We start from the raw sequence: 25091 nt of genomic DNA, 5'->3' as shown, positions 1-25091 counted from the left end.
TTCCAAACTAAGCCTCTCCATTTTTAATTCCAAACCATTCCCCCTCTTCCCTGTTTCTCCGATAACCTGAAGCCTCAGCTCTGGGCAAAGCCGATCCTGCTTGGACTTAATTTCTCTCTTTTTGGAGGATTCAGGAATTTAAAACAGCTCCTCCAACTTCTTCCCCTCAAGTCTTTGCTTGGAGCTGTTCCTTTCCAACCAAAATCCCAGGAATTGATGTGGAAATCTGATCCCACTTCTCTCTGATCCCAAAAAACGCTCACTCAGCCGTTTTTCCCCTCGGACTGCAGCGATCAATAAATTCCGAATCATCTGAGGTGTGGAATGCTCGGAAATTTAAACTCATCCTAATCCAGGTCGGCTCATGGAATTAATCCAGGTGCCACGAGTGACACCGAGGCGACACCGGGGGAGGGGTCAACTCCCAACTTGGCCAATTAACCTCAATGACACAAATTCCAGCTCCTTAAAACCCAGCTTAAATCCCAACACGATCCAGGTTGGACAGGGATTGGAGCGACCTGGTCCCGTGGAAAGTTGGACTCGATGACCTTTGAAAGTCCTTCCCAACCCAGCCCATTTGATGTTTCCATGATCCCACAAGACTCTAATGACCTTATTACCATGAAAAATCCAAAAAAAACCCTTATCCCACAAATCGCGGCCGGTTCCTCCAAAACATCAACACAAGGAGGTTTTTTTGGTCAGGAAAAGCTTTTCCAAAGGCTGATTCAACAAAAGAACCCCTGTCCTCTGGATGTTGATGATGATGAAGAGCTTTGTCCCTGCCTTGCTCAGCAGTTTTCCAGCTGGCGACCCTGGGAACAGGCGTTGGATCGATCCCTGAGCCATGAAATAAATCCATAAAGGACTGGGTGGAAATCTGGGAGCTGATCCAGCTCTGGGTCTGTGCTGGGAATGCAGAGATGGGAGAAATTCCAAGGATGGAGATGTCAAGGTGCTTGAAAAGGGAAAGGGCATCGTTAATTAAGGGAAAATCACCTTAATTAGAGCTGCTCCATCCCCTTGGGGCAGCCCCAGGTTCTCTGGGAATTCCATTCCAGGGTCTCACCACCCTCACAGGGCAGAATTCCTTCCTGATATCCCACCTAACGCTGCCCTCTGTCAGTGTGAAAAATTCCTGCTCCGGAATATATTTTGGGATCCAAATTCAGAGTGACCAAAGCCTTGGAAAGACATGGAGGAGAAGATGAAACTCGTGCCCCCAAGGTTGTCACTTCCAGCTTTTTTTTCTGGGAATAAAGTGAACGAAAGAGGCATTCTAGGAAGAAATGGAAGCCTGGAATTCTTTTTCTTCACATCCTTTGGTGGCTGAGTTCAGGGACTGGAAGAAATGAGGGAGAACCGGGGAACCCAAGCCACTCGTCTGGGAAAAGATGGGAATGACGGGAGAAGCCTGGGAATGATGATTCCCAGTTTAACACCATTGAACCGTTGAGTTCCAGGGATCCATGGAATGGTTTGGGTTGAAGGGACCTTAAAGCCCATCTGGATGTGGGTAGTGACACCTTTCCCTATCCCAGGTTGCTCCAACCTGGCCTTGGACACTTCCAGAGATGAGGCAGCCACAGCTTTTCTGGGAATTCCATTCCAGGACCTCACCTACCGTCACTGTAACCAAATTCCTTCCCAATATCCAACTGAATCTCCCCATTTTTCGTTTCAAATTCCCAACCTTGACATGAGCAGGTCCTTTCTCTTTCCACCACCATTCCAAGGACTTTGAGGGTCTTTTTTCCTGCTCCATGGGGGAAGGGGGAGGGAGTTGAAGGCATCTCAAGACCTTTTGTTCCACCCTGCACCATCCCAACCATTCCCTTTGCCATTGACGGTGATGACTGGAAAACCATCGGATATTTAATTGTCCGGAGGGAATTTAACAGCTAAAAATGACTGGTAGGACCCTGAAGATCATTTTTTTATCTACAGACCACCAGAGATCCAAATCTGGGATATTCCTGCTCATCCAGCTGCTCTGGAAGAGGTGGAATGTGGGGATAACACGGCCCGATGGATCCGACGGCGTCAGCTCTCAACTTCCTCCTTTGATTTGCTGGAGATACAGCCCTGGGATTTGCAACCCAGGAATGATTTGCACCCCAAATGATACCCCCGGAGTAATTCCCGGCTCCGGTTAAACCGGGATAACATGTCTTGGGATGTGCCAGGGCTTGGAATGTGCTCTGGGAAAGCTCCCGGTGTGCTCCCGGCTGGCCAAGCTCTTCCTCAGCACTTTTGGGAGCCAAACCGAGGAGGAGGAATTTTTTGCATAGGGATGAACCTCCCGGATTTCTCTGCCAGCTTGGAATTGCAGCTCTTGCCAGCTGCTTCCCGAAGGAATAAATATCTGGATAAATATCTGGCTTTTAAATATTGATATTCTGACGAATCTGGGAATTGCAGAGGCCTCGCTTGAGCTTTGGTTCCTTTGCAAAGGTGCTCAAGCAACAGAGGGTGGCTACAAATGGAATTACATGGAATTACATCTTCCCTGTGAGGAAATCCATGGAAAATGAGCATTTCCATGTGCCGCCATCAGCTGATTCTGCCGGGGAATCAGGAGATGGAATCCAAGAGGGAATCTGATGTTCCCCAGTGTTGGATCAAGCACCATCCGAAGGCTCCCAAATCGTGATATTCCATGAAATCCAAAATCCCGTCCCTGCTGCCATGCCCTCATTTCCACTGGGAATCAAAATCTCTGAGATTTGGGATGAGATTGATCCCCACAAATCATGGAATGGTTTGGGTTTGAAGGGACCTTCAAGACCATCTCATTCCAACCCCATTCCATGGGCAGGCACACCTTCCACTGTCCCAGCTTGCTCCAATCCCTGTCCAACCTGCCCTTGGACACTTCCAGGGATGGGGCATCGACAACTTCTCTGGGAATCCCACCCTCACAGGAAAGAATTCCCAAAGGAGCCTTAAAAACAACCAACGACAATTTCAGAGGTGTGAAAACCCAATTTTCCCATTATTCCTAAAAAGCACTGCAGAGCAGAGGAGCCAGGAATGACTCCACACTTTTTTTTCCCCCTTTAATTGGTTGCTCCAGAGTTTAAAAGACAACTCCAGGAAATGACTTTCCATAGCTCCTAATTAAGCCGTGGAATTCGGCAACGCAGCCAAATCCCATAAATAGGTTCAAAGGAGAATTAGACGAGTTCAAGGAGGACAAGAGCTTTTAAATGGGATATTCCAAGGTTAGGAAATCCCCAGGAGCAGGCAAGGATCACCCTGCTCTGCCCTGAGTGGTTTTCCCCTTTTTTGGAGGAATTTTTGCTGTGGAGAATGGAACGAAGCCACAAAAAACATTCCTACCCCTCCATCTCCCAATATCCCACTTGGCATCCATGCCTTTGGCATCGTCCCATCCCTTCTGGCCTGGAGGACACAGGGATAAGACTCCCAAAAAACCCCTGGAGGCTTCAAAGAGCAGCTTCAGAAAGAGGAAAGGATGGATTTTTTTCCGTCTTATCGGAGCACGTTTGGCCACTTTCCGACGCTCCCAATGCAAACTTCACAGCGCTGGCGTCAGCTGCGCGTTATCTCCTTGAAACTCCGAGGAAAAAAAAGGAATCTAGGAAGCTGCCAGAGAGCTGATAACACAAACAGCCCGGGATGAATCGAGGATCCACATGAAAGCAGCGAATTCACTCGGATTCGACCTCCAGCCTCTCAAAGGAGCTCTGGAATTTTATCCGGAGGCTTTTGTGATCCGATATCTCTCCTGACACCAATTAATCACTTTTTAGCCTCTTGCCTTATTAAACCTCGGAGAGGTCAAGGGCTTGGGGATATCAGCCCTGGAAAAGTTTGGAGTTAAAGGGAAGAGGGCGAGTGAGGACAGAAGGATGGAAATTCTTTTTGCCGAGGGGTGGGAGAGGCTGCAGGACCAGGCTGGAGCTGGAAGAGTTGTTTATCATCCCAGAATGCTGGGAGAGGAGCTGGAGGACACCATGGAATGGGATAGGGAGGGAAAGAGGAGGTGGCGATCCCAGGGAAGGGGCTGGGGGGTGCCAACATCTCCAGGGTTTTGGGACAGCATTCCCAAAAAAACCTCAGAGTGTTTTAATCGATAAGAAACTTCCTGAACTGGAGATGCCCCAGAAAATCCACGGTCCCAGGAGAACTTTGTGATCCATTATCCATGATTTTTTATAAAGTCCTAAGCCTTCACGGATTTCCATCCAAACCAGATCCAAACCAATGGATCCAAATTCTGCCTTTACAACCATGACACCTTCCATTGACTTGTCCTCCTGGAGAAAAATTCCCAGGATTTGTGGGGTAGGTTTTGGGATGGGAAGAGCTGGTTTTCCAACCTCCGAGGTGGGACCAAGGTGGGGGTTGGGTGAAGCTGGAGCAGATGATTCCCACCTTGAGGATGGATCATTTTGGATGGCAGCATTCCATGAAATCCCACTCCTCAAATCAGCTCTAATTTGCTCCCAAATCCCAAATTTTCAGCCCTGAAGTTTCCAGAAATCCGAGTGAAGATTATCTGAGTGGGACTTGCCAACACTGACTCAAAGACTTCCTAAAAATCTGCAACAAATTAATCTTATTTTGCTTTTCCAATCGGAATCTTCAGAGGAAAAGATGATTAATGGGTTATTAATGCGAATAAGCTCTTTGGAAGTAGGGAATATCCAGAGGAATGCTTTGAACCCTAAGCCAAAAACCCAGGAACAAGCAACAACCTGGAGCAATCTGAGAAAAACCCGGAGTGATGAGAATTGAAAGAAGAAAGTTCCACCCCCACCCCCCCCGCCCCAAAAATTCCTACAGAAAAAGGAATTCTGCCCATCTCAGGTGTCTTCACTTTGTATTCCGTGTAAAGGAAAACGCCAGAAGCTGGAAATCAAACACCACAAAAACTCCCACCCAGAAAAGTCCATTAAAATACTGGAAAGGATGTTCCTTATCCCAAAATTCCTGGTGGTTTTGCTGCTGCCTTGTGAGAGGGATATGTGCAGGAATCACCCCAGCTCAGCTAAACCGGTTTTTTATTTAATTCCCAATTTCTACCCCGTTTCCCTTGGATCACCAGGATACAGCCTCTGGAATGGCTTCCCATTCCAGAGGGCAGGGAAAAATGGGATAGTGGGAAGGAATTCTTGGCTGTGAGGGGGGCGAGGCCCTGGACTGGAATTCCCAGAGAAGCTGTGGCTGCTCCATCCCTGGAAGTGTCCAAGGCCAGTTTGGAGCAACCTGGGGTAGGGGAAGGTGTCTGGGGGGAGTGGATGGGATTTTCCCTTCCCACCCAAACCATTCCATGATTCTCTGACTGATATCCCTGATTTTTCCCTACGGATGGGGTTTTTAAGGGGGGAAAAAAGCCAAGTTTGGCTTTTTGGGTCAGTGGCAGCTGCGGGGAGGCAGAGACGGAGCAGAGCAGGGAAAAATTCCGGTCGCAGCTGCTGAATCCCGACCCTCCTCACCACATGTCCAAAACACCCTTTCCTTAAACTCCCGTTTTTTAACTCCTTTGGGAAACCCTCATTTCCATAAATTTCAATTCATCCTAATCCTGAGGGGAAAAAGATTCAATTTAAAGCTTTAAACTTAAAAAGGTGGAGCCTGGATGGAGGAAAAGCCCAAGCGTGGATGAGGATTGGAAAAGTGGGATCCCCAATGCCACAGAGGTTGGAAAACAGCAGGAAAAGGACAAAAATTCCAACAAAGCAGTAAAAATCCACCTTTTTTTGGGAATTCAAGTGGTATCGGAGCATGGGAAGTGGATATTTTATGGATTTAACATAGGGAAAATAAGGTCTGAACACACATCCTTAAATTTAAATTCCAGAATGGAATAACTTTAAATCCCAGTTCCAAGTCTGCCTTTCCTGAGATTTCCCAGGATAAACATCACTGGGAGGAAAAAGGGAATATTTGATAATGGCAGAAAACAAGGAATAATCCACAACAAACCTAAGGGAAAAGCAGCACTGAGGAAAAAGTTGGAAAAAACTTGTTTTCCTTGCTAAGCCCAACCCCAAGCGGAGGAAAACGAGGCTCAGAGCACATCCCGTGCTTTTTGAACTCCGAAACATCCATGGAATGAGGTCGGAAAAACAGCAGAGAACTACGAGCAGCAAATCTGACCCGGAGAGAAAAATATTCCTCCTCCTCCTTCCTTTGCCAGAGCCGCAGCAAACATTGGCACGGCTCCTCCGGGGGTCGAATTCCTTGGAAATCCCGAGCTGGGGCTTTGGAATGGTTTTCCCTTGTCCTCGGGAAGCGGCAGCTGCTGGCGAGCAGGTGATTCCGAGGCCACCTGTCGTTATTTGATTCCCCACCACGGCTGGGATCGGGATGAGGGAGGAATCCAGGAGGAGGAGGAGGAGGAGGAGGAGGAGGAGGAGGAGGGATGAGGATTTGGGATGAGTCACGCCAAGCCCCTGGGATGAAAACAAGGAATCCTTGTTCCCAGGACGTCAACTCCATTTAACCGTTGCCGTCACCCTGTGGAATTCGATCCCTGAAAAAAACCGTCCCTGGGATGATGGGAGCAATTAGAAGGTGTAAGATGAGATGACCTTCCCAAGGTCACCTCCTAAATATCCGATAACCTCCCCGATAGGGAGAAAAATACGGAAGCAGCTCTCCCCCCCTCTTCCCGACAGCGCCGCCGGGATATTTTTAGGACTGGGAGATAAGGCTGGAAAACATCGAGTGCTTCCAAGCTCCAAGACGGGCGCTCCAGACAGCAAATCCCATTTGGGAAAAGAACCTTTCCCCCCCCCCCCCCCCACTGCTGAGAGGAGCCACAAAATCCCTCAATCCTTTGTAGGAGGAAAATCACGGGATCTGTGTGGTTGTCGGAGTTTGCGCTGCTTCCCTACTCCCTGTTCCGCTCCCAAATCCAGGGGTGAAGCACCAAAGAAAAAGCCTGGATTGTTCCTCCGAATGTGAGCAGGGATGAAAAGCAGAGGGAAAACGGAGGGAACGCTTGTTATCCGCACGGAAAGCGGGCCATATGTTCCGTGGATATAAATCACTCCGACAGCGTGACTCGTGCCCGGGTGCGGGATCCGAGGGCTCAGCACAGTTGGTGTGGAATCTGTCATTCCACAGGCGGAGGGAAAGGGAGCTGGAAAAGGTGGATGTTCCCCATCTTTGCCCTTCTCCCAAACCTTCTCCCCCATCCTGGAGAAATATTCATCCACACCTTCCCGCTGGAGCTGTAGGAAGCAGGAGAAGGGGGAATTCTCCCCCTCTGGGCTGCTCAGGTGAGATCCCACCTGGAATTCTGCATCCAGCTCTGAGGTCCAACAGCAGAAGGATCTGGAGTTGCTGGAGCAAGTCCAGAGGAGGCCACGGAGATGCTCCAAGGGCTGGAGAGAAGCTGGGAGAGCTGGGAATGTCCAGCCTGGAGAAGGGAAGGATCCAGGGAAACCTCAGAGCCCCTTCCAGGGCCTAAAGGGGCTCAGGAGAGGGACTTGGGGTAAGGGATGGAGGGACAGGACACAGGGAATGGTTTAAACTGATCGGGAATTTGGGATATTGGGAAGGAATTCTTGGCTGTGAGGGTAGTGAGGGGCTGGAATGGAATTCCCAGAGAAGCTGTGGCTGCCCCATCCCTGGAAGTGTCCAAGTCCAGGTTGGATGAGGCTTGGAGCAACCTGGGATGGTGGAAGGTTTCCCCACCCATGGGATTCCGTGATCTTTAAGGTTCCTTCCCACCCAAACCATTCCATGATTTTGTGCCGCTGTTAAACCACACTTGGAGCACCTGGAGTTTGTATCCAGAGCTTTGGGAGCCACCAACGGATCCATCCTCACTGGTTCCAGTGGATCCCAGTGGATCCCAGTTCCCCCCTGGATGCTGCAGAAAAACCCCTCTAAAAACCCTCCCTGGAACTCCAAGGATTCCCACAGGGAATAATGACTTCATTCCAAACTTTGAAAGGGAATTCAAACACACCAGATCCAGGACTAGACCAGCTCATGAACTCCGAGGAAAATTCCAAACAGGTCTAAATATCCCTGAAAATTCAAAAAAGAAAAAAAAGAGAAATGGGGAAGCCAAAAAAAAAGGGCGGGGGGGGGCGCCCCCCTCCATGGATTAAAACGTGGATATTTCACTTTGGGAACTAAAGCAGGGATGCCAATAAAGAACATTCCACCTAAAAATGCTCCTTTGGCACCAAAATCACACAAGGAACCCAAACACTTCCATGTTCCGCCACTCCTTGGAAGGAACATTCCAGAAGGAATTCCCAAAGAGCAAAACCTCATCCCAAACCCACCACGGGAGAGTGACTTGGCAGGTGCGGGAGCATTTGCTGCTTCCAGAGGCTCCTCTGGCAGGAGGAGTGGATTCCAGAGGCTCCCACCCGTAGGATACTCCTCAAAACTTGGACTGGATGGGCAGTGAGGATGAGGAAGGCTCATTTTCCACTAAAAATCTTGGATATTTGTGCAACAGGAGCTTCCCAGAGTTCCCTAAACACAGGAGAAAAGGAAACCTCAGCGTCCCCACCAGAGCAGGAAAAGGAGGAAGGAATTTAGGATGAGAATGTAGCAATGAGGGAAAAGAGCATCCTTCCCACAAAAACCTCTCCAGGAGGGCCAGAACACCCCCTCCCTCCCTTTTCCGATTTTTCAGTCCTCATTCCAGATGGGAGATGGGAAATCGCAGTTCTCCAATACCGTTTTTCCCTGCTTTTATAACCTCGTTTCCCTGTTTTTATCATCTTTCAGGAAGCATCTGGAGGTCACCGGGGCCCACATTCCTTTCCTCCCCCAAGCACAGGAAACCTGGAATTCTCCCACTCAGCATCCAAACACCCCAATGTCCAAGGATGGACATCTCCCCACCATTCCTGGTGGCCAAAAACCTGGAAAACGACCAAGGGGAGACCCCTCCATGCTGCAGCTGTGCATCCTTTCCATGGAAAATCCTGCTTTTCCCTTCCCCACCACCCCTTTAGGCGGAGAGGACACTTGGATCCATTCCCAGCCTCCTCTCCGGGCTGGAGGAGCTCATTAAGCGCCGGCATTAACGCGGTGCCCTCTCGGAATCCGCAGCGGATCCATCTGGAAGAGGCTCTCCCCCACTCCAGTTATCCGACGGTTGGGAAGACATTCCGGGAATGCTCAGGCACCATCTGGGCTGCTTGAAGCAGGGGCAGAGCCATTCCCTGGTCCTGGATGCTCCTCATGGAACCTGGGGGAGATCCCGGTGATCCAGCCTTTCCATGCTCTGTTTGTTAGGAGCCCCCAGAGATCTCCGCTATCCAAAGGTATCCATACGTGGTTGTGTTATCCCAGCCTGCTCCAGCAGGGAGAAAAGCAGGAAAAATCCAGTGGGAAGGCTCCCAGATTGTCCAGCCTGTGGAAGTTGGACCCAACACACTCCTGCTCCCATGTGTCAGTCCTCATTCCCATTTTTCCGAGGGTTTTGTGGGCAGGAATCCCATTTGGAGGATTAGAGCTGTTCCTGTGCTGTCTCCAGCCTGGAAAAATTTGGTTTCACCCCCTACACTCCTCCTCCTTTCTCCGGTGTTTCTGGTGGTGTCGGGTCGGCCAACGGGAAAACTGGGGATACTTGGCATGGGAACAACTGCCAAGGACCGTGGGAGATGGGATAAACCCATCCCAGACATCACAGGGAGCCATGGAATGGTTTGGGTTGGATGACCTCAGGGATCATGAAATTCCACCCCCTTCCATGGGCAGGGACACCCTCCCCTATCCCAGGTTGCTCCAAGCCTCATCCCACCTGGCCTGGGACACTTCCAGGGATAGCCACAGATTCTCTGGGAATTCCATTCCAGCCCCTCACTACCCTCACAGCCAAGAATTCCTTCCCAATATCCCATCTAACCCTGCCCTCCAGCAGTGGGAAGCCATTCCCTGTGTCCTGTCCCTCCATCCCTTGTCCCCAGTCCCTCTCCAGCTCTCCTGGAGCCCCTTTAGGCCCTGGAAGGGGCTCTGAGGTTTCCCTGGATCCTTCCCTTCTCCAGGCTGGACATTCCCAGCTCTCCCAGCCTCTCTCCAGCCCTTGCAGCATCTCCGTGGCCTCCTCTGGACTTGCTCCAGCAGCTCCACGTCCTTCTGCTGTTGGACCTCAGAGCTGGATGCAGAATTCCAGGTGGGATCTCACCTGAGCAGCCCAGAGGGGAAAAATTCCCCCTTCTCCTGCTTCCCACGCCATGGGATGAGCCCAGGACATGGGGGATTTTTGGGATGTGAGCGCACATGGATGGGCCATGTCCAGTTTTTCATGCATCAACACCCCCAAGTCCTTCTCCTTGGAGCTGCTCTCCCATCCCTTCATGGCCCAGCCCGGATCCAGGAAGGAAAGGAACAGTTCCTACAGCAGCAGGAGGACTTGTCCGTATTTCCCTCCATCCTCGTTCCAGCGAGGATTTGGGATGCTGCAATACCTTGTTTTTGTCAAGGAGGAATTCTCCAGCCGTGCGGCGGGAACACCAAAACATTCCAGAGTCAAAGGGATCCTCTGGAGAGCAGCAAGAGGAGAGGCTCAGGTGTTCCACTTCCCTTAAACCTCCTGCATCCATCACACCCCAAAACCCAAGGAAACCTCGGGCTTTCCTAGGAGCCACTCCCTCAATCCCAGCTGTTGATCCCATTTCTGGAGATTTTGTGTCCATCCCATTCCAAAGTGCCGCTGGAATCGACGGGGCCCATAAAACATTGAATGCTCTAAGGATCCGAATCCTTCGGAGGATTCCGATCAGGAAAAAGCGTGGAAACCTGCCATTAAATCCCATTTTTTCCAGGGTTTGGAAGTGGGCTGGGCACAACCAGGTTTGTTAAAAGCTCCGTGCTGATTCCAAAATGATATCCATGGCTCAGGGCTTTTGTTCCTCCTCCTCCTCTTCCCCCAAATTCCGGCAATAAAAGAGCGACGTTCGTTAATTCGGGATTAAACACAAAAGAGGGGGGAAAAAAAATCACGGAGGCCTCCAACCTCTTGGATTTTCCATTCATCCCGAGCTATTCCAGGCTCTGCGTGCTGCTGGGCACCCTTGGAGAAAAGCATTCCCGGAGCAAAAGCCGATGGTTCCGTCGGCGCCGCCCCAAAAATTAACGCAGCGGCTGCTCCGGGTCTGGAGTGGCAGTGGCTCCTCCTTCCCTGTGGCAGCTCCTGGGGTAATTCCTTGCTCCTGCTGGGAGCACAAGAAAAGCCTTTGGTGTTTTTTTTTTTTTTGGAATATCCATGTTTTTTTCCCATGAGGGGATCGGCAGCTCGTGGGGAATTGCATTGGCAATGACTGGAAAAAAATCCCAAAGCGTGCTCAAGTCTCGATTCCGTGTTATAGGTGGAAGGAAAATGCTTCTGGAATATAAAAATCGGGGTTCGGATCCTCAGCCTGTGGTTTGGATCCTTAAACCTGAGGTTTTGATCCCAAACTTGAGGTTTGAATCCTAATCCTGAGGTTTGGATCCTAAACCTGAGGTTTTGATCCTAAACCTGAGGTTTGAATCCTAATCCTGAGGTTTGGATCCTAAAACTGAGGTTTTGATCCTAAATCTGAGGTTTTGATCCAAAATCTGAGGTTTTCATCCTAAACCTGAGGTTTTGCTCCTGAAATTTCAGGTTTGGATCCTAAACCTGAGGTTTTGATCCCAAGCTTGAGGTTTGGATCCTAATCCTGAGGTTTTGATCCCAAATCTGAGGTTTGGATCCTAATCCTGAGGTTTGGATCCTAAACCTGACTTTTTGATCCTAAACCTGAGGTTTTGATCCTAAATCTGAGGTTTTGATCCTAAACCTGAGGTTTCAACCCAAAAACCTGAGGTTTTGATCCTAACACCTGAGGTTTTGGATCCTAAACCTGTAGTTTGGATCCTAATCCTGAGGTTTTGATCCCACATCTGAGGTTTGGATCCCAAACCTGAGGTTTGGATCCTAAAACCTGAGGTTTTGCTCCTGAAATTTCAGGTTTTGATCCCAAACTTGAGGTTTTGATCCTAAAACCTGAGGTTTTGGATCCTAAACCTGCAGTTTGGATCCTAATCCTGAGGTTTTGATCCCAAACCTGATGTTTTGATCCTAAAACCTGAGGTTTGGATCCTAAAACCTGAGGTTTTGCTCCTGAAATTTGAGGTTTTGATCCCAAAGTTGAGGTTTTGATCCCAAACCTGAGGTTTTGATCCTAAAACCTGAGCTTTGATCCACTAAAAAGGCCCCAAACCGATGTCGTCACCGTCCTTGGTGGGCCTGGATCTATTCCTGGGAGGCCCCTGATAAGAAGGGCCCCGTGGCAGGACTCGTTATCACTTCAGCTCTTAATTGATAACAACTTTTAATTACCTAAATCCACTTAGTAACTCATTTTCCTAAAACCAGCCAGATGGACGGCTCCGATTGCGCCAACTCCGCTCGGATTCCTGGGATTTCACCCATTCTCTGGGCATCCCACAGCTTCCCGGGGTGGGAATGTGCAGGAATGCGAGGCACTCCTCCAGTCTCCCGGAAACTCTTCCCAACATTCCCTGGAGACAAAACGGGAGGAGCGAGCCCGAAGATTTTTTTTGCTTGGGATAAGGAGCTGAACAAGCTGCGGATGAATTCCCGCTTTTTTCGTTTATCCAGCACAGGGACAGACGGAGCGGCTGTGCTCTGTTTCCAGCGGGAACAGATCCGTCTGGAAAACGCTCCGGTGCTGGGTTTTTATCTGGATCTTGGAGCACACGGAGGGGAGGTCGGCCAGCTCCCCCTCCCTCCACCCGACAGACGGCTTGGGCAGCTGCCAGAGCATCCATTCTGGCTTTTCCCGAGTCATTCCCAAGCTTCTCCACACCCCCCTTCCCGGTTTTCCTCAGGTTGCATCCCAAGTGGTGCCCATCCGAGGTAAAAATCATCAATCCACCTTTCCTTTGCTGTTGGTCAGGTGGGGAATGACAGGAAAACAAGCCGGAAAATTAAGCTGAAATCTTTGCAGCTTCATTAAATTCCCGTATTTTATTGGGATAATCCCAAATCCTAACAGCAAGGGCTGTGCCATGCCGGCGAGCCTGGAATTCCCACCTGGAAGCTGGACCAAAAAGGACTTTCAAAGTTCCTAAATGGATCCTACATCATCCCGAGGCGATGTTTTTGGCTACAAGACATGGAATTAAGGACGGTAAGCAAGGAAAAAACCCTGGAGAAGTAAGGAAATAGGAAAAAAGAAGGAATGTGAAATGAAGACATGAGGAATCACACGGTGGAGAAGGGAACGGGGCTGGAATCTTCATTTCCTAAGGATCTTTCCAGCAAAAATCCTAAACTTTAACATTCTGAGTCCCAGATTTCCCCCTCAGCTGAAAACAATTCCCTATATCCCTGTGGCACCTTTCCCTGCAGGATTTTTCCAGGCTATGGCAAAGGATTCCTAGGAAGTGCACATCCCTTCCCTGCTTTCCCCACATTCTATGGATGCTTTCCTGAATTTTTTCAGCCAGAACCGTCATTTCTTTGGACTATTTGTTCCAGTCTGAAACCCCAAATCTGCAGCCAGGAGGTGAAGTTCATGGAGTCATGGAATGGTTTGGGTTGGGAGAGACCTTGGAAGATGATCCAACAACACCCTTTTCCATGGGCAGGGACACCTTCCACTATCCCAGGGTGCTCCAAGCCCCGTCCAAACTGGACTTGGACACCTCAGGGATGGAGCAGCCACAGCTTCTCTGGGAATTCCATTCCAGACCCTCACCACCCTCACAGGGAAGAATTCCTTCCCAATATCCCACCCAAATCTCCCCTTTCCCAGTGGGAAGCCATTCCCTGGGTCCTGTCCCTCCATCCCTTATCCCAAGTCCCTCTCCAGCTCTCCTGGAGGCCCTTGAGGCACTCGAGGGGGAACCTCCCAGGGAACAATTTCCGAATCCCTTGGATCATGGGAACTCTCATCCCTGGTAAACTTCCAGCTCTCCCAGTGCTGTTTAATCCCTAATTTTCTACAGCTTCATTAGGCAACCACATGCAAATCCCTTCCCTTTTTCCTCTCGTTCCCTCTGCTTTCTGCGGTTCAGCATTCCAGGAAAAAACTGGGAATGTGCCGAAGACCTGAGCGTGGAAAGCCCAACGCTTCCACGTCAAGCCCAGGCACGGAATAAATCTTCCCAAATTAATCCCAAGTGCCCAGGGAGAGACACTCCAGGCACCTGTGCAATTCCAGGGCGTGTTCGGAATTAATTATCATAAATCCTGGATATTTATTTGTTGAGTCAGGCAGGCAAATACTTGGAAAGCACAGGAAAGGGGAGGGGGGGGGGTGCTCTGGATTCCATTTTATCCAATCCCGTTTCTCCTGTGCCAGCAACGGGGATGGAAAATGTTTTCCAGCAGGAAAGGGGGGAATTCTGCCCCTCTGCCATGCTCATTCCCACCTGGAATTCCACATCCAGCTCTGGGGGCTGACAGCAGAAGGACGTGGAGCTGCTGGAGCAGATCCAGAGGAGACCACGGAGATGCTCCAAGGGCTGGAGCTGCCAAGCTGGGAGAGCTGGGAATGTTCAGCCTGGAGATGGGAAGGATCCATGGAGACCTCAGAACCTCTTCCAGTGCCTAAAGGGCCTCCAGGAGAGCTGGAGAGGGACTGGGGAAGACGGATGGAGGGACAGGACACAGGGAATGGCCTTGTAGTGGAAAAGTGGAAATTTAGGTGGGATATTGGGAAGGAATTCTTGGCTGTGAGGGTGATGAGGGGCTGGGATGGAATTCCCAGAGGATCCGTGGCTGCCCCTGGATCCCTGGAAGTGTCCAAGGCCAGGCTGAGCAGGACTTGGAGCCCAGATGTAAAGGAAGGTTGGGTCAACGGGATCATTTATTCCCGTGATCCCAAAGCTGGAACCAGAGGTGGGGAGGAAGCAGCTACAGGGAGAACACACGGAATCCTCGGTGCAACTTCCAGGAACCAACTCCTGGCTCTTTTTCCTCCTCATTAATGGGATTTTGTTCGTTAGTGCCACACTAATGACCTCAGAATAGAGCTATTAAGGGATCCCAACGTGTCTTGAGGCTGTCCAACAGCTCTTCCCATTCCCATGTATTCCTGGAAAATTTAATTGTGTCTGGACACAGCCCTGCTCCAGAGGACCCTGAGGGGTGGACGAGACGACCTCCAGTGGTCCCTTCCAACCTCACCAACTCTTGATTCCATGGGATTCCATGTTTTCCACCCACAGCCCTGGAGGTTCCCAGGGCACTTTTCCCGTTGGAATGCAAAGCCAAGCCATTCCCAAACACCTCCAATAATCCCCCGGCTTTGCCACATCCCTTGGGATGCATCCAACCTCCTCTGCCCGGCCTAAACCTGGATTAGGTTGGAGATTAGCTGCAATTTCCTCACAGAAAGCTGGATTAGACCTTGGAATGGGAATCACCGTCCCTGGAGGTGTTTACAGAAAGACTGGAGGTGGAAATTGGTGCCATGGTGGGGTTGGGTCACAGGTTGGACTCGATGACCCTGGAGGTCTTTTCCAACCTCTGCAATTCCATAAATAAACTCATTCCAAGAGGAGCTGAGGCTCCGACTGCCATCAGGGAGATGTCGGAGCAAAATTTGGATCTAGGACGGGAAGCAGGAAGCAGAGGGAGGACATGGTGGTGACTCCAGGGACATCTCCTGTCCCCTGGTCCCCTCCCTTGGCTCCCCACTGGCCCCGTAGATGGTACAGGAGGAAAAACTGGGATAACCCGATCCCTGAGGAAAACAGGGAGCAGCTGCCAGGGAAAGGAATATTTCCTAGGAAAAAAATCCCAAAAAGGGGATCGCAGGTGCCACGAGTGACAAACTCATCTCTTATTCCGACCTTTTGGAGAGTGTAGCATTTGGGAATTCCCTGGATTGGCTCTAAGGCAAAAAGAGAAATATCCGCCGCTTTTCTTAGGAAAGGATTTCTTCCCTTTTAGAAGCTGCTAATGGAAAACTCGGGAAAAGATGGGAATTCTATTCCCAGTCCCTCACAGCCAAGAATTCCTTCCCAATATCCCATCCATCCCTGCCCTCCGGCAGTGGGAAGCCATTCCCTGGGTCCTGTCCCTCCATCCCTTGTTCCCAGTCCCTCTCCAGCTCTCCTGGAGCCCCTTTAGGCCCTGGAAGGGGCTCTGAACTCTCTCTGGAACCTTCTCTTCGCCAGGCTGGACATTCTCACCTCTCCCACCCTGTTTTCCTCTCATTTATTAATATTTTCCTATCATCCAACACTTTTTTTTTCCCAAAAAACCCCAGGCTGCTGGGACAATCACCTGGATCTTTCCGTTTGCCCTTTTATTGGCCTAAAAATCAGCTTTTATTCAGATTTTCCGGTTTCTTTAATTTCCAAGGCTCGCCAAAAAAATGATGGTCTGAAGGGCTTTTCCCACAATTACCGCATTCCCATAAAACCTTGGATCTCTTGAGGTCCCAACCCAGCCCAATCTTTGATTTATTTGCTGTAAATTATCCGATTTTTAAAAAAAAATTCACCGAAACTTGACCCTCTGCCCCCATTTTCCAAGGGACACCAGGTGAAATTCCATCAGAAGGAGGCCGAGCTCTCCGGCATTTTCTGCATTCCCACAAATCCATCCCCCGCACCCAATAAAACCCTTGCAGGATTCCCCGGGATTGTCATTTAGATATCCCAAGGATAATGAGGTGCCTTGGAGACGTGCCATGGATAGAGCTGGAGTCTTCCAATCCCATGTAAGGCCACGGTCAAGAAGATAAAAGGATTTTAGGGTTGGACTTGATGATCTTAAAGATCTTTTCCCGATGATCCCAAAGATCTGTTCCCACCCCAGTGATTCCCAATTTGCCCACCTGCCGCAGACGGATGGAGCCGCCCTCGTTTCGGCATTTCACAAAATCATGGAATGGTTTGGGTGGGAAGGGATCTCCAAGATCATCCCATTCCCACTCCCTGCCATGGGCAGGGACACCTCCCACTATCCCAGGTCACTCCCAGCCCTGTCCAACCTGGACTTGGACATTTCCAGGGCAGCCACAGCTTCCCTGGGAATTCCATTCCAGCCCCTCACCACCCTCCCCAGCCAAGAATTCCTTCCCAGTTATCCCACCCAAATCTCCTCTTTCCCAGTGGGAAGCCATTCCCTGGGTCCTGTCCCTCCATCCATTGTCCAAAGTCCCTCTCCAGCTCTCCCTGCTATGAATCATCCCAAATTTGCCATTCCAGTGAAAGCAATAACCACAATTCCTGGGGGACCCATGGATTTAAATTCATTTGGCAAACCCAGCTCCCACAGAAAGTCGGACCCAGCTCCTGAAATTGGATTTGTTTGGTTTTTTCCCTTTGTTTATTTGTTTTTAAAGGAGGAGGATGGGGGATACCCTTCCCTTCCCAACTCTCCCTGCTCCTCGCTGTCTCCCAGGCTTGGCTCATCCGGCAGCTCCTGAAGTCCCACCGGGAATTAGGGGCGGAGGCAGCATTTTTCTGGCTCCTCAACCTCCCCCGTGGGGCTAATTAATATTCCTGAAGCACCACACCCCTAATTACAATAGACAAAAAGTGCTTTGGTCTCCGAAGTTCTCGACTCCGGATTTTCCCGGCGAATTTACATCCCGCAGAACACCCATCAACTCCATGTTTTTAATTACGGCATCAAAACCCTCTTGATTAGAGCACAAAAAAGCCGTCGACTCTCAAATTAAGAGCACAAAAAAACCCCTCCAGCTCCTTCCCCTGGTCCCAGCTCACCAGGAAAACATTCCCTATCCCAAGAAAAAGATTCCAGACGGTGACACATGCTTGGCCCCCCATGGAAGAGCTCAGGGACAGGATGAGAGCTCCCCTCATTAGAATAAATTAGGATAGAGCAGATTTAGCAATAAAAGGACCTGGGGCAGCCCTGGGTGCTGGAGTTTTGTAGCCTTTTCCAGAGGATCCCATCGCCTCTGGGATAATTCCATACAGACTGTGGCCCTTGACCGCATCCGCCGGGATGGGAACAGAGCCTTCAATGTTTCTCCGAGCCCTTTTCCATCCTCATTCGCTGCGATTGCATGGAAAAGGGCTTGGATAAAGGGCAAGGCTGTCCCCCTTCCAGGGAGTGCTTGTTCCCACTAATCCTTAACCATTCCCGAAATCTGCCCGTGCCGTCAATCCCGGGTGTATTTGGGAGTTGACCACACGGGCGCGAGCGTTTAACGGGAAGCATTAAACATAAAGGAATATTTGACATTCTTCCGCCTCACTTTAAGCACGAATTCCCCCGAACCGTGATCCTAATCAAAACACCAGGAAAAAAACCCATGGAAAATGGATAATCAACACCAAAACCAGCAGGAAAACTGTGCTCTGCAGGAATTTCAGGATGGCAGCGAAGCTCCATCCGGGAGCCCGCCAGCCCCCGCTGTCAAAACTGTTGACAGGGTTGCATCTGCCCAGGAAAAGGGACTCTGGATGTCCCCTCCTTCCGACATTCCCGCTCTCCCCGAGGCTGTTTCCAGCTTCAAAGAGGGAAGCCTGGGAATTACAGCCTCACACACCTGCAGGGTGGCACCGAGGAGCTTGTGGGGCAGCATGAAGCCAGGGAAGACAGGTTGGAGTGGGATATTAGAGAGGAAATTCTTCCCTGGGAGAGTGGGGAGGCCCTGGAATGGAATTCCCAGAAAAGCTGTGGCTGCCCCATCCCTGGAAGCGTCCAAGGCCGGGTTGGACAGGGTTTGGAGCAACCTGGGATTGTGGAAGATTGGAAGTGGCAGGGGGGTAGAATTTCATGAGCTTTAAACCCCCTTCCAGCCCAAACCACTCAACAGTTCCACGATTCCACCTTTTATCATCCAAGTCTTCTCCTCCCGAAGCGTCACCGAGCCCAGGGAAGAGGGAGAAAACCCCATCCACCAAACACAACCACTCCAAACCCCTTCCCGGTGCCGCCGAGCCCGACGCCCACCTCCTTCCACGGAGAGATCCCATCATTCCTTCATCTGCCATCTCACACCATCCCTGCGGGGCTCCTCGGGACACTCCAGGGCCACCTTCTCCTTCCTCTCTGTTGATGTTGCATCCACCCAAAGGGTCTAATTTGGGGGTGATTCCCGAATCCGAGAGCGAGCCTCTGCACGCCTTTCCCGAGGAGAGGGAGTCTCCAGAGGGCCTGGCAGAGAGCCCTCCCCTCCGGAGCCGTGTGGGTGATGGCGCTGCCCTCCCCGATCCAGCCTCCCCCGGGATTTTGCAACAGAAAGGAACCACAGAGGAGTTTTTTGCTGGAGCCAGCCGGCTCTTTCCGAAGAGCTTAATTAGTTGGGAGATGGGAAACAAGGGGTTGCTTTTTTGGTGGTGGTGTTACTTGGGGTTTTCTCTTTTTATTCCTTTTTTTCCTCCCCGGAAAGTTTCCGATCTTCCCACTTCAAGGCTGCTCCGAGAACCTGAACGGGGTCATTATAACCAGGAGGGGACCCCATGAGTAATTCCCATACACAGAGTCCCAATCCCGATGTTTAAGACAAGACTGGCCTCAGATTCGCCTTTTTTTCAGGGAAAAAACAAAAAGGGAAAAAAAAGGGAAGTCTGACCTCGCTGAGCTTTAGTTCTGAACTCGCAGCTGCAGCAGATGGCTCGGGAAGGTGGTGGAGAAAAAGCTCCAAAAAGGACAAAAGTTGGGAAAAAAAGACCTGACACGAGCAGAGGTTCCCCTGTCAAGCCACAAGGTGAACTCCACACAAGGTAAAATCCCATTTTTCCCAGGAAAAAGCAGTTTGGAGAAGACCTGGAAAGCCACGGAGCTGCGGAGAAATCAAGATCAGATCTGGGATTTGGATCCTACATATTTAATAGCTCAGGCAAGGAATCCAGAAGTGACACCATGTAATCCATTTTTAATGCTCCATATTCTTCTTTCCGATGTCTCTTTCCACCTAAAAAATTTTCGGAGTGACGATTTATCCGGAGTGGTTGAATGTGAAAATAAAATTACGGCAGGGGAGGGATTGGGAGTTTAAGGATTCTCTCAGCTGGAAGGAGCCGTGGCATAAATGAATTATTTCCTGAAAGAGGCTCTTTTATTCCTTCAAGGCAGAGAAATTCCAGGGAGTCGATACCGGCACAAGATTTATGGATTTAGACTAAAAAAAGGGAAGATTCTGAGGAGATAGAAGGAAAAGGTGGTTTACGATGAGGGTGGTGAGAGGCTGGAATGGAATTCCCGGAGAAGCTGTGGCTGCCCCATCCTTGGAAGTGTCCAAGGCCAGGTTGGACGGGGCTTGGAGCAACCTGGGATAGTGGAAGGTGTCCCTGCCCATGGCAGGGGTGGAAATGGATGGGCTTTAAGGTCCCTTCCCACCCAAACCATTCCATGATTTATCCATGCACAATTCCAGAAGGTACTTCTGGAAAGAGCAGTTTATTAATCGGGTCTCCTGAGCCTAAAGTTTGGTCATAGAACCATGGAATGGTTTGCGTGGGAAGGGACCTTAAAGCCCATCCAGTTCAAGATCCTCTTGTTCCCAAGGGCAGGGACATCTTCTCCTATCTCACGTTGCTCCAAGCCCCGACACTTCCAGGGATGGAGCAGCCACAGCTTCTCTGGGAATTCCAGTCCAGCCCCTCACCACCCTCACAGCCAAGAATTCCTTCCCAGTATCCCACCCAAATCTCCTCTTTCCCAGTGGGAAGCCATTCCCTGGGTCCTGTCCCTCCATCCCTTGTCCCAAGTCCCTCTCCAGCTCTCCTGGAGCCCCTTTAGGCCCTGGAAGGGGCTCTGAGGCCTCCCTGGATCCTTCCTTTCTCCAGGCTGGACATTCCCAACCTCTTTTGACAGAGGTGGTGACACCACACTGATAATCCATATCCTGTTGATCCCATGTCCAGACATTCCTTCCTTGCTGTATTTCCCACTGGGATCCGTCAAAAAAACCCCAACCCAATCCAACAGTGGCAGCTCAAACATTCCAGCTTTCCCTCCAGGAAAAGCTTCCGGTGGCATTTTCCACCGCTTAAAATGACCAGAGGAATCTTTATCCCATTTTTTGCTGCCCCAGTTCCCCACTCTTTCCTTCTTTCTGGCCATGTCCCTGATCCTACAGCCTTCCCCCCATGGAAAACCCAGGAATGTGTCACCTATTTTCCCAGATTTCACCAATATTTATTTTAATCCGGCCCTGATTAAGCCAAATGATTTTAATTATCCCTCAAATTCCAGTCTTGGAGCAACACTTGCAACCACTTTTGTGCTTCCAGTTGCCTTCAACTCATCAAAAAAAGCTTGGAAGAAGTCACTCCGAATAATGTCTCCGCTTCCCAAACCATCCAACTGGGAAAAGCCTGACCTACTTGGCAGGAGCGTGGAGAGCCTGCACTCTTATCTTTATTTTTTTTTTACTTTTTATTTCTTTTTAATGATTTAAGAGAATCCAAACGGGAAGCACTGGAGAGGCGGGAATTCCACAAAGTCATTAAGAGACCACCAGAGGGTTTGGAAGTCACTTATCCGCATTTTTCCCTGTAATTCAAATTCCCTCCATCAATTTGCCAAAACCAGGAACTTTACTCTGGGTTTTGACAGTTCCCAAACTGAGGTTTGGGGATGAGGAGAGGAATCCTGAGGAAAGGGCGAGCAGCAGGAAAATCAGGATGGATATTTATCAGGAAACATAAAAAACCAGATGGGAAACAACAAAAAAAAAGGAGAGGTCTAAAAGGAAAGGGGAAGGAAAATACCTGGAATCTGTTCCTTTTTGGTCCTTCCTGTAACACTGAGAATAAGCAGGAGGAAAAAGACTAGGATAGGATAAGGTGGAATGGAATGGGATTCCTTCTCATCCTGGAGAAGGGAAAGGTCCAGGGAAGCCTCAGAGCTCTTTCCAGGGCCTAAAGGGGATCCAAGAGAGCTGGAGAGGGACTTGGGACAAGGGATGGAGGGACAGGACACAGGGAATGGCTTCCCACTGCCAGAGGAAAGGGTTAGGTGGGATATTGGGAAGGAATTCTTGGCTGTGAGGGTGGTGAGGGGCTGGAATGGAATTCCCAGAGAAGCTGTGGCTGCCCCATCCCTGGAAGTGTCCAAGTCCAGTTTGGAGCACCTTGGGATAGTGGAAGGTGTCCCTTCCCATGGCAGGGCGTTGGAATTCCATGATCTTGAAGGTCTCTTCCAACCCAAATCATTCCATGATTCCACGATCCTACCACGTCCCTCTCTTCATCCAAATGGAAGTGGAGGAGGTAACGAAATCACCTCATCCCAGTTATCCATAAAAATGAGATGAGGGACAGTCATTAATCCCATAAAACTCTAACGCTGAGCCACAGCTTGCATATAGGTCATGAAAATGATGCAGCACCTCGTAATTCCCAGTGGGAAGGGAGGGGGTGGCCAGGGCAGCACTGGGATAAACAGGAATCTGCTCTTTTCCTGGGAGAACTTGGCTTCTTGCACTCAAATCCCTCCTGAGAAGCCAAATTCCTCCAGGAAACTCATCCTGCAGTGCTCGAGAGCAACAAACGGGGAGAGATTTGGATCCTGTGGATGGAGAGCCGGAATAAAAGAGCCAGGAAATTGCCAAGTGCTGATCCTGCTTTTCCCAGAGTGTGGAATCTTTTTGGTGTCTTGAGCTTCCGGGGTGAAGGACGGTCCTTCAAGATGAATAACTTGAAATAACGGCACAGAACGCAGCAAATTTAGCAGGTTTTTGTCAGACTCCAAGTCAGCTGTCTGCAGCTAATTACAGGGATGTCAGGGAATTTGGGATTTGTCAGCTGGATTGAAGATGGGAGAAAGTTGCTTGGAAAATGTCTCGATTAAACTGCACAAAAATCCTGCAAAAATCCCACAAAAAGAACAGGATCTTTGTGGGGTTTTGGGGGTTCTGGCTCAGGGTTTTTGTTGCGGCCTTGGACACTTCCAGGGATGGGGGAGCCAAAGCTGCTCTGGGAATTCCATTCTAGTGGAATTCCCACTCTCACAGGGAAGAATTCCTTCCCAATATCCCATCCATCCCTGCCCTCTGGCAGTGGGAAGCCATTCCCTGGGTCCTGTCCCTCCATCCCTTGTCCCAAGTCCCTCTCCAGCTCTCCTGGAGCCCCTTTAGGCCCTGGAAGGGGCTCTGAGCTCTCCCTGGAGCCTTCCCTTCTCCAGGCTGGACATTCCCAGCTCTCCCAGCCTGGCTCCAGAGCAGAGGGGCTCCAGCCCTTGGAGCAGCTCCATGGCTTCCTCTAGATCTGCTCCAGCAGCTCCACGTCCTTCTGCTGTTGGACTCCAGAGCTGGATGCAGAATTCCAGGTGGAGCCTCACCTGAGCGGGACAGACGGGGCAGAAATTTCCCCTCTCCTGCTCACGGTGTGGGATCCAAACATTTTACTGGAGGACAGCAGAGACCAGCTGGACCTTCACCTACCCAGGACTGGATCAAACTCTGGGAATCTCAAAGCTTGGGATTGCAGAAGCAATGCGAGACCAGGAACGGCGACAAATCAAAGTCTAGAGTTTAATTTCCATCAACACCCAATGCCTCAAAGTTCAGGGTCACGGTGTCAACCCACTTAAGCGTGGCCTAAAACAGTTAAGCAAGAGCTGAGTCTGCACCTGAATCCTCCTGACCTTCATCCCATCCCATCCCATTAATTTCATCCCATCCCATCCCATCCCATCCATTAATTTAGATCGCTCCGAGCGTTTCATACTTGATTGCCAGGGAAGATAATTTGCTGTACAAGCCCTGGTATCAAATCCCAGGCACCGAGCATGGATTTGGGGCAGAGGGATGCCAAACTCCGCAGGGACAGCCACTCCCAGTGAGGAATGTGCAGTTTCTTCCCAGAGGAGCCCACCAGAAACCATGGATTAATAGGAAAAACAACAAAACCAGGAAAAAGCAGATGAATTTTTTGATGTGAGAGAGGCAGAGAACGTGGAGATTGGCAAATCTCAACTGGTGGAACGAGTTTTCCCAGTCCAACTGAGACTTGGTGGATCAAGGAAGGGGTTAGAATTGCTTCCAAAACATTTCTGCAATCCTTTTAATGAAGGCAATAAAAATTCTGTTCATAGATCCAATGTATTTTTTGGAGATGAGGTTTTTTCCTCAAAAGCCTGGAAATATTTTCTAGCAACTGAGCCTGTGAGTTTTCCCAATAAATCCTTCCGGTGACTAAATGGGATCTAAGAGAGCTGGAGAGCGACTTTGGAAAAGTGGTAGGACAAAGGGAATGGCTTCCTACTGCAAGAGGACAGGGATAGGTGGGATATTGGGAAGGAATTCTTCCCTGGGAGGGTGGTGGATGCCTAAATCCACACCCCTGAAAGGGATTTTGTTCTGGAACCAGTTCATGTCCTGTTGGAACTCAACCACTAAAAAATAATATTCCATAATATTTACAGAGCAGAACTGGAATCGGGAGAGGTCAGAAAGTGCTTGGCCACCCAAGGGGAGAGGATTTTATTCATTTCCATGACGTACTTCAGGCCCTGGTGGCTGCAGAGCATCATTCCCTGCAGAAGTTCCGGGGGAAAACTGCATCCGCAGACGACATCACCCCTGAGGAAAGCGAGCTTTTATGAACACCCACAACAGCGTCAGCGAGTGGATCTCGAGTTTTTATTATGCAAAAAATGCATCATTCCCTGATTCCACAGGGGTTGTGTTCCTCATGGCAGAGTTTATCTGTTGCCATAATTTTATTTGCAGTTTAGCATCAGGAATTAAGCACAATAATGAGGGGTAAGTGGGAAGAAGCAGAAGGATAAAGAGTTGGAAGAAATCAGCTTTTAGAGGAATCCAGAGAAGCTGTGGCTGCCCCATCCTTGGAAGTGTCCAAGGCCAGGTTGGACAGAGGCTTGGAGCAATGTGGGATAGTGGAAGGTGTCCCTGCCCATGGCAGGGGAGTGGGATGAGATGGTCTTGAAGGTCCCTTTCCAACCCAAACCATTCCATGACATCAGTGACTTTCCCTGTAATTATAATTAGATATACAGGCACTTTCTCCACACAGTGTTGTGGATACATCCTTGGCTTTTTTCCCCCGGATTTCTACATCCTAAGGAAGCCCCAGCTTCCTTGGATAATGTAAAGAGGGAAAAAACAGTGCCAGCCACGCTCCTGGCCCACTTCCCACACTGTTTTGCTTCCCAGTATTATTTAACAGCATCTCCTATAGAATAACTA

General features: G+C 49.9%; 1 protein-coding gene across 3 annotated transcripts in view; it reads right to left on the bottom strand.

Moving 5' to 3' along the window:
* Positions 1–25091, bottom strand: part of ARHGAP39 (Rho GTPase activating protein 39) — a 117091-nt gene that overhangs the window by 55141 nt on the left and 36859 nt on the right. The window contains exon 1 of one of the 3 annotated variants that reach the window (XM_042020855.1): positions 18887–19086. The exons of 1 other annotated variant lie outside the window; for it this stretch is intronic. In XM_042020855.1, the coding sequence (XP_041876789.1) occupies positions 18887–18927 (41 nt within the window). In that variant the 5' untranslated portion in view covers positions 18928–19086. Of the gene's footprint in view, positions 1–10969; positions 11005–18886; positions 19087–25091 lie in introns of those variants that run through there. One more of the 3 variants, XM_042020856.1, reaches the window with a different exon arrangement.

The sequence above is a fragment of the Corvus kubaryi genome, unplaced genomic scaffold (genome assembly GCF_017639235.1).
Source record: "Corvus kubaryi isolate FWS band 111438036 unplaced genomic scaffold, C.kubaryi_AGA036_p1.0 37060, whole genome shotgun sequence".
In the NCBI taxonomy this organism is placed as follows: Eukaryota; Metazoa; Chordata; class Aves; order Passeriformes; family Corvidae; genus Corvus; species Corvus kubaryi.
Note: the sequence above shows the minus strand (reverse complement) of the source record. Positions and strands in the feature narration are given on the sequence as shown.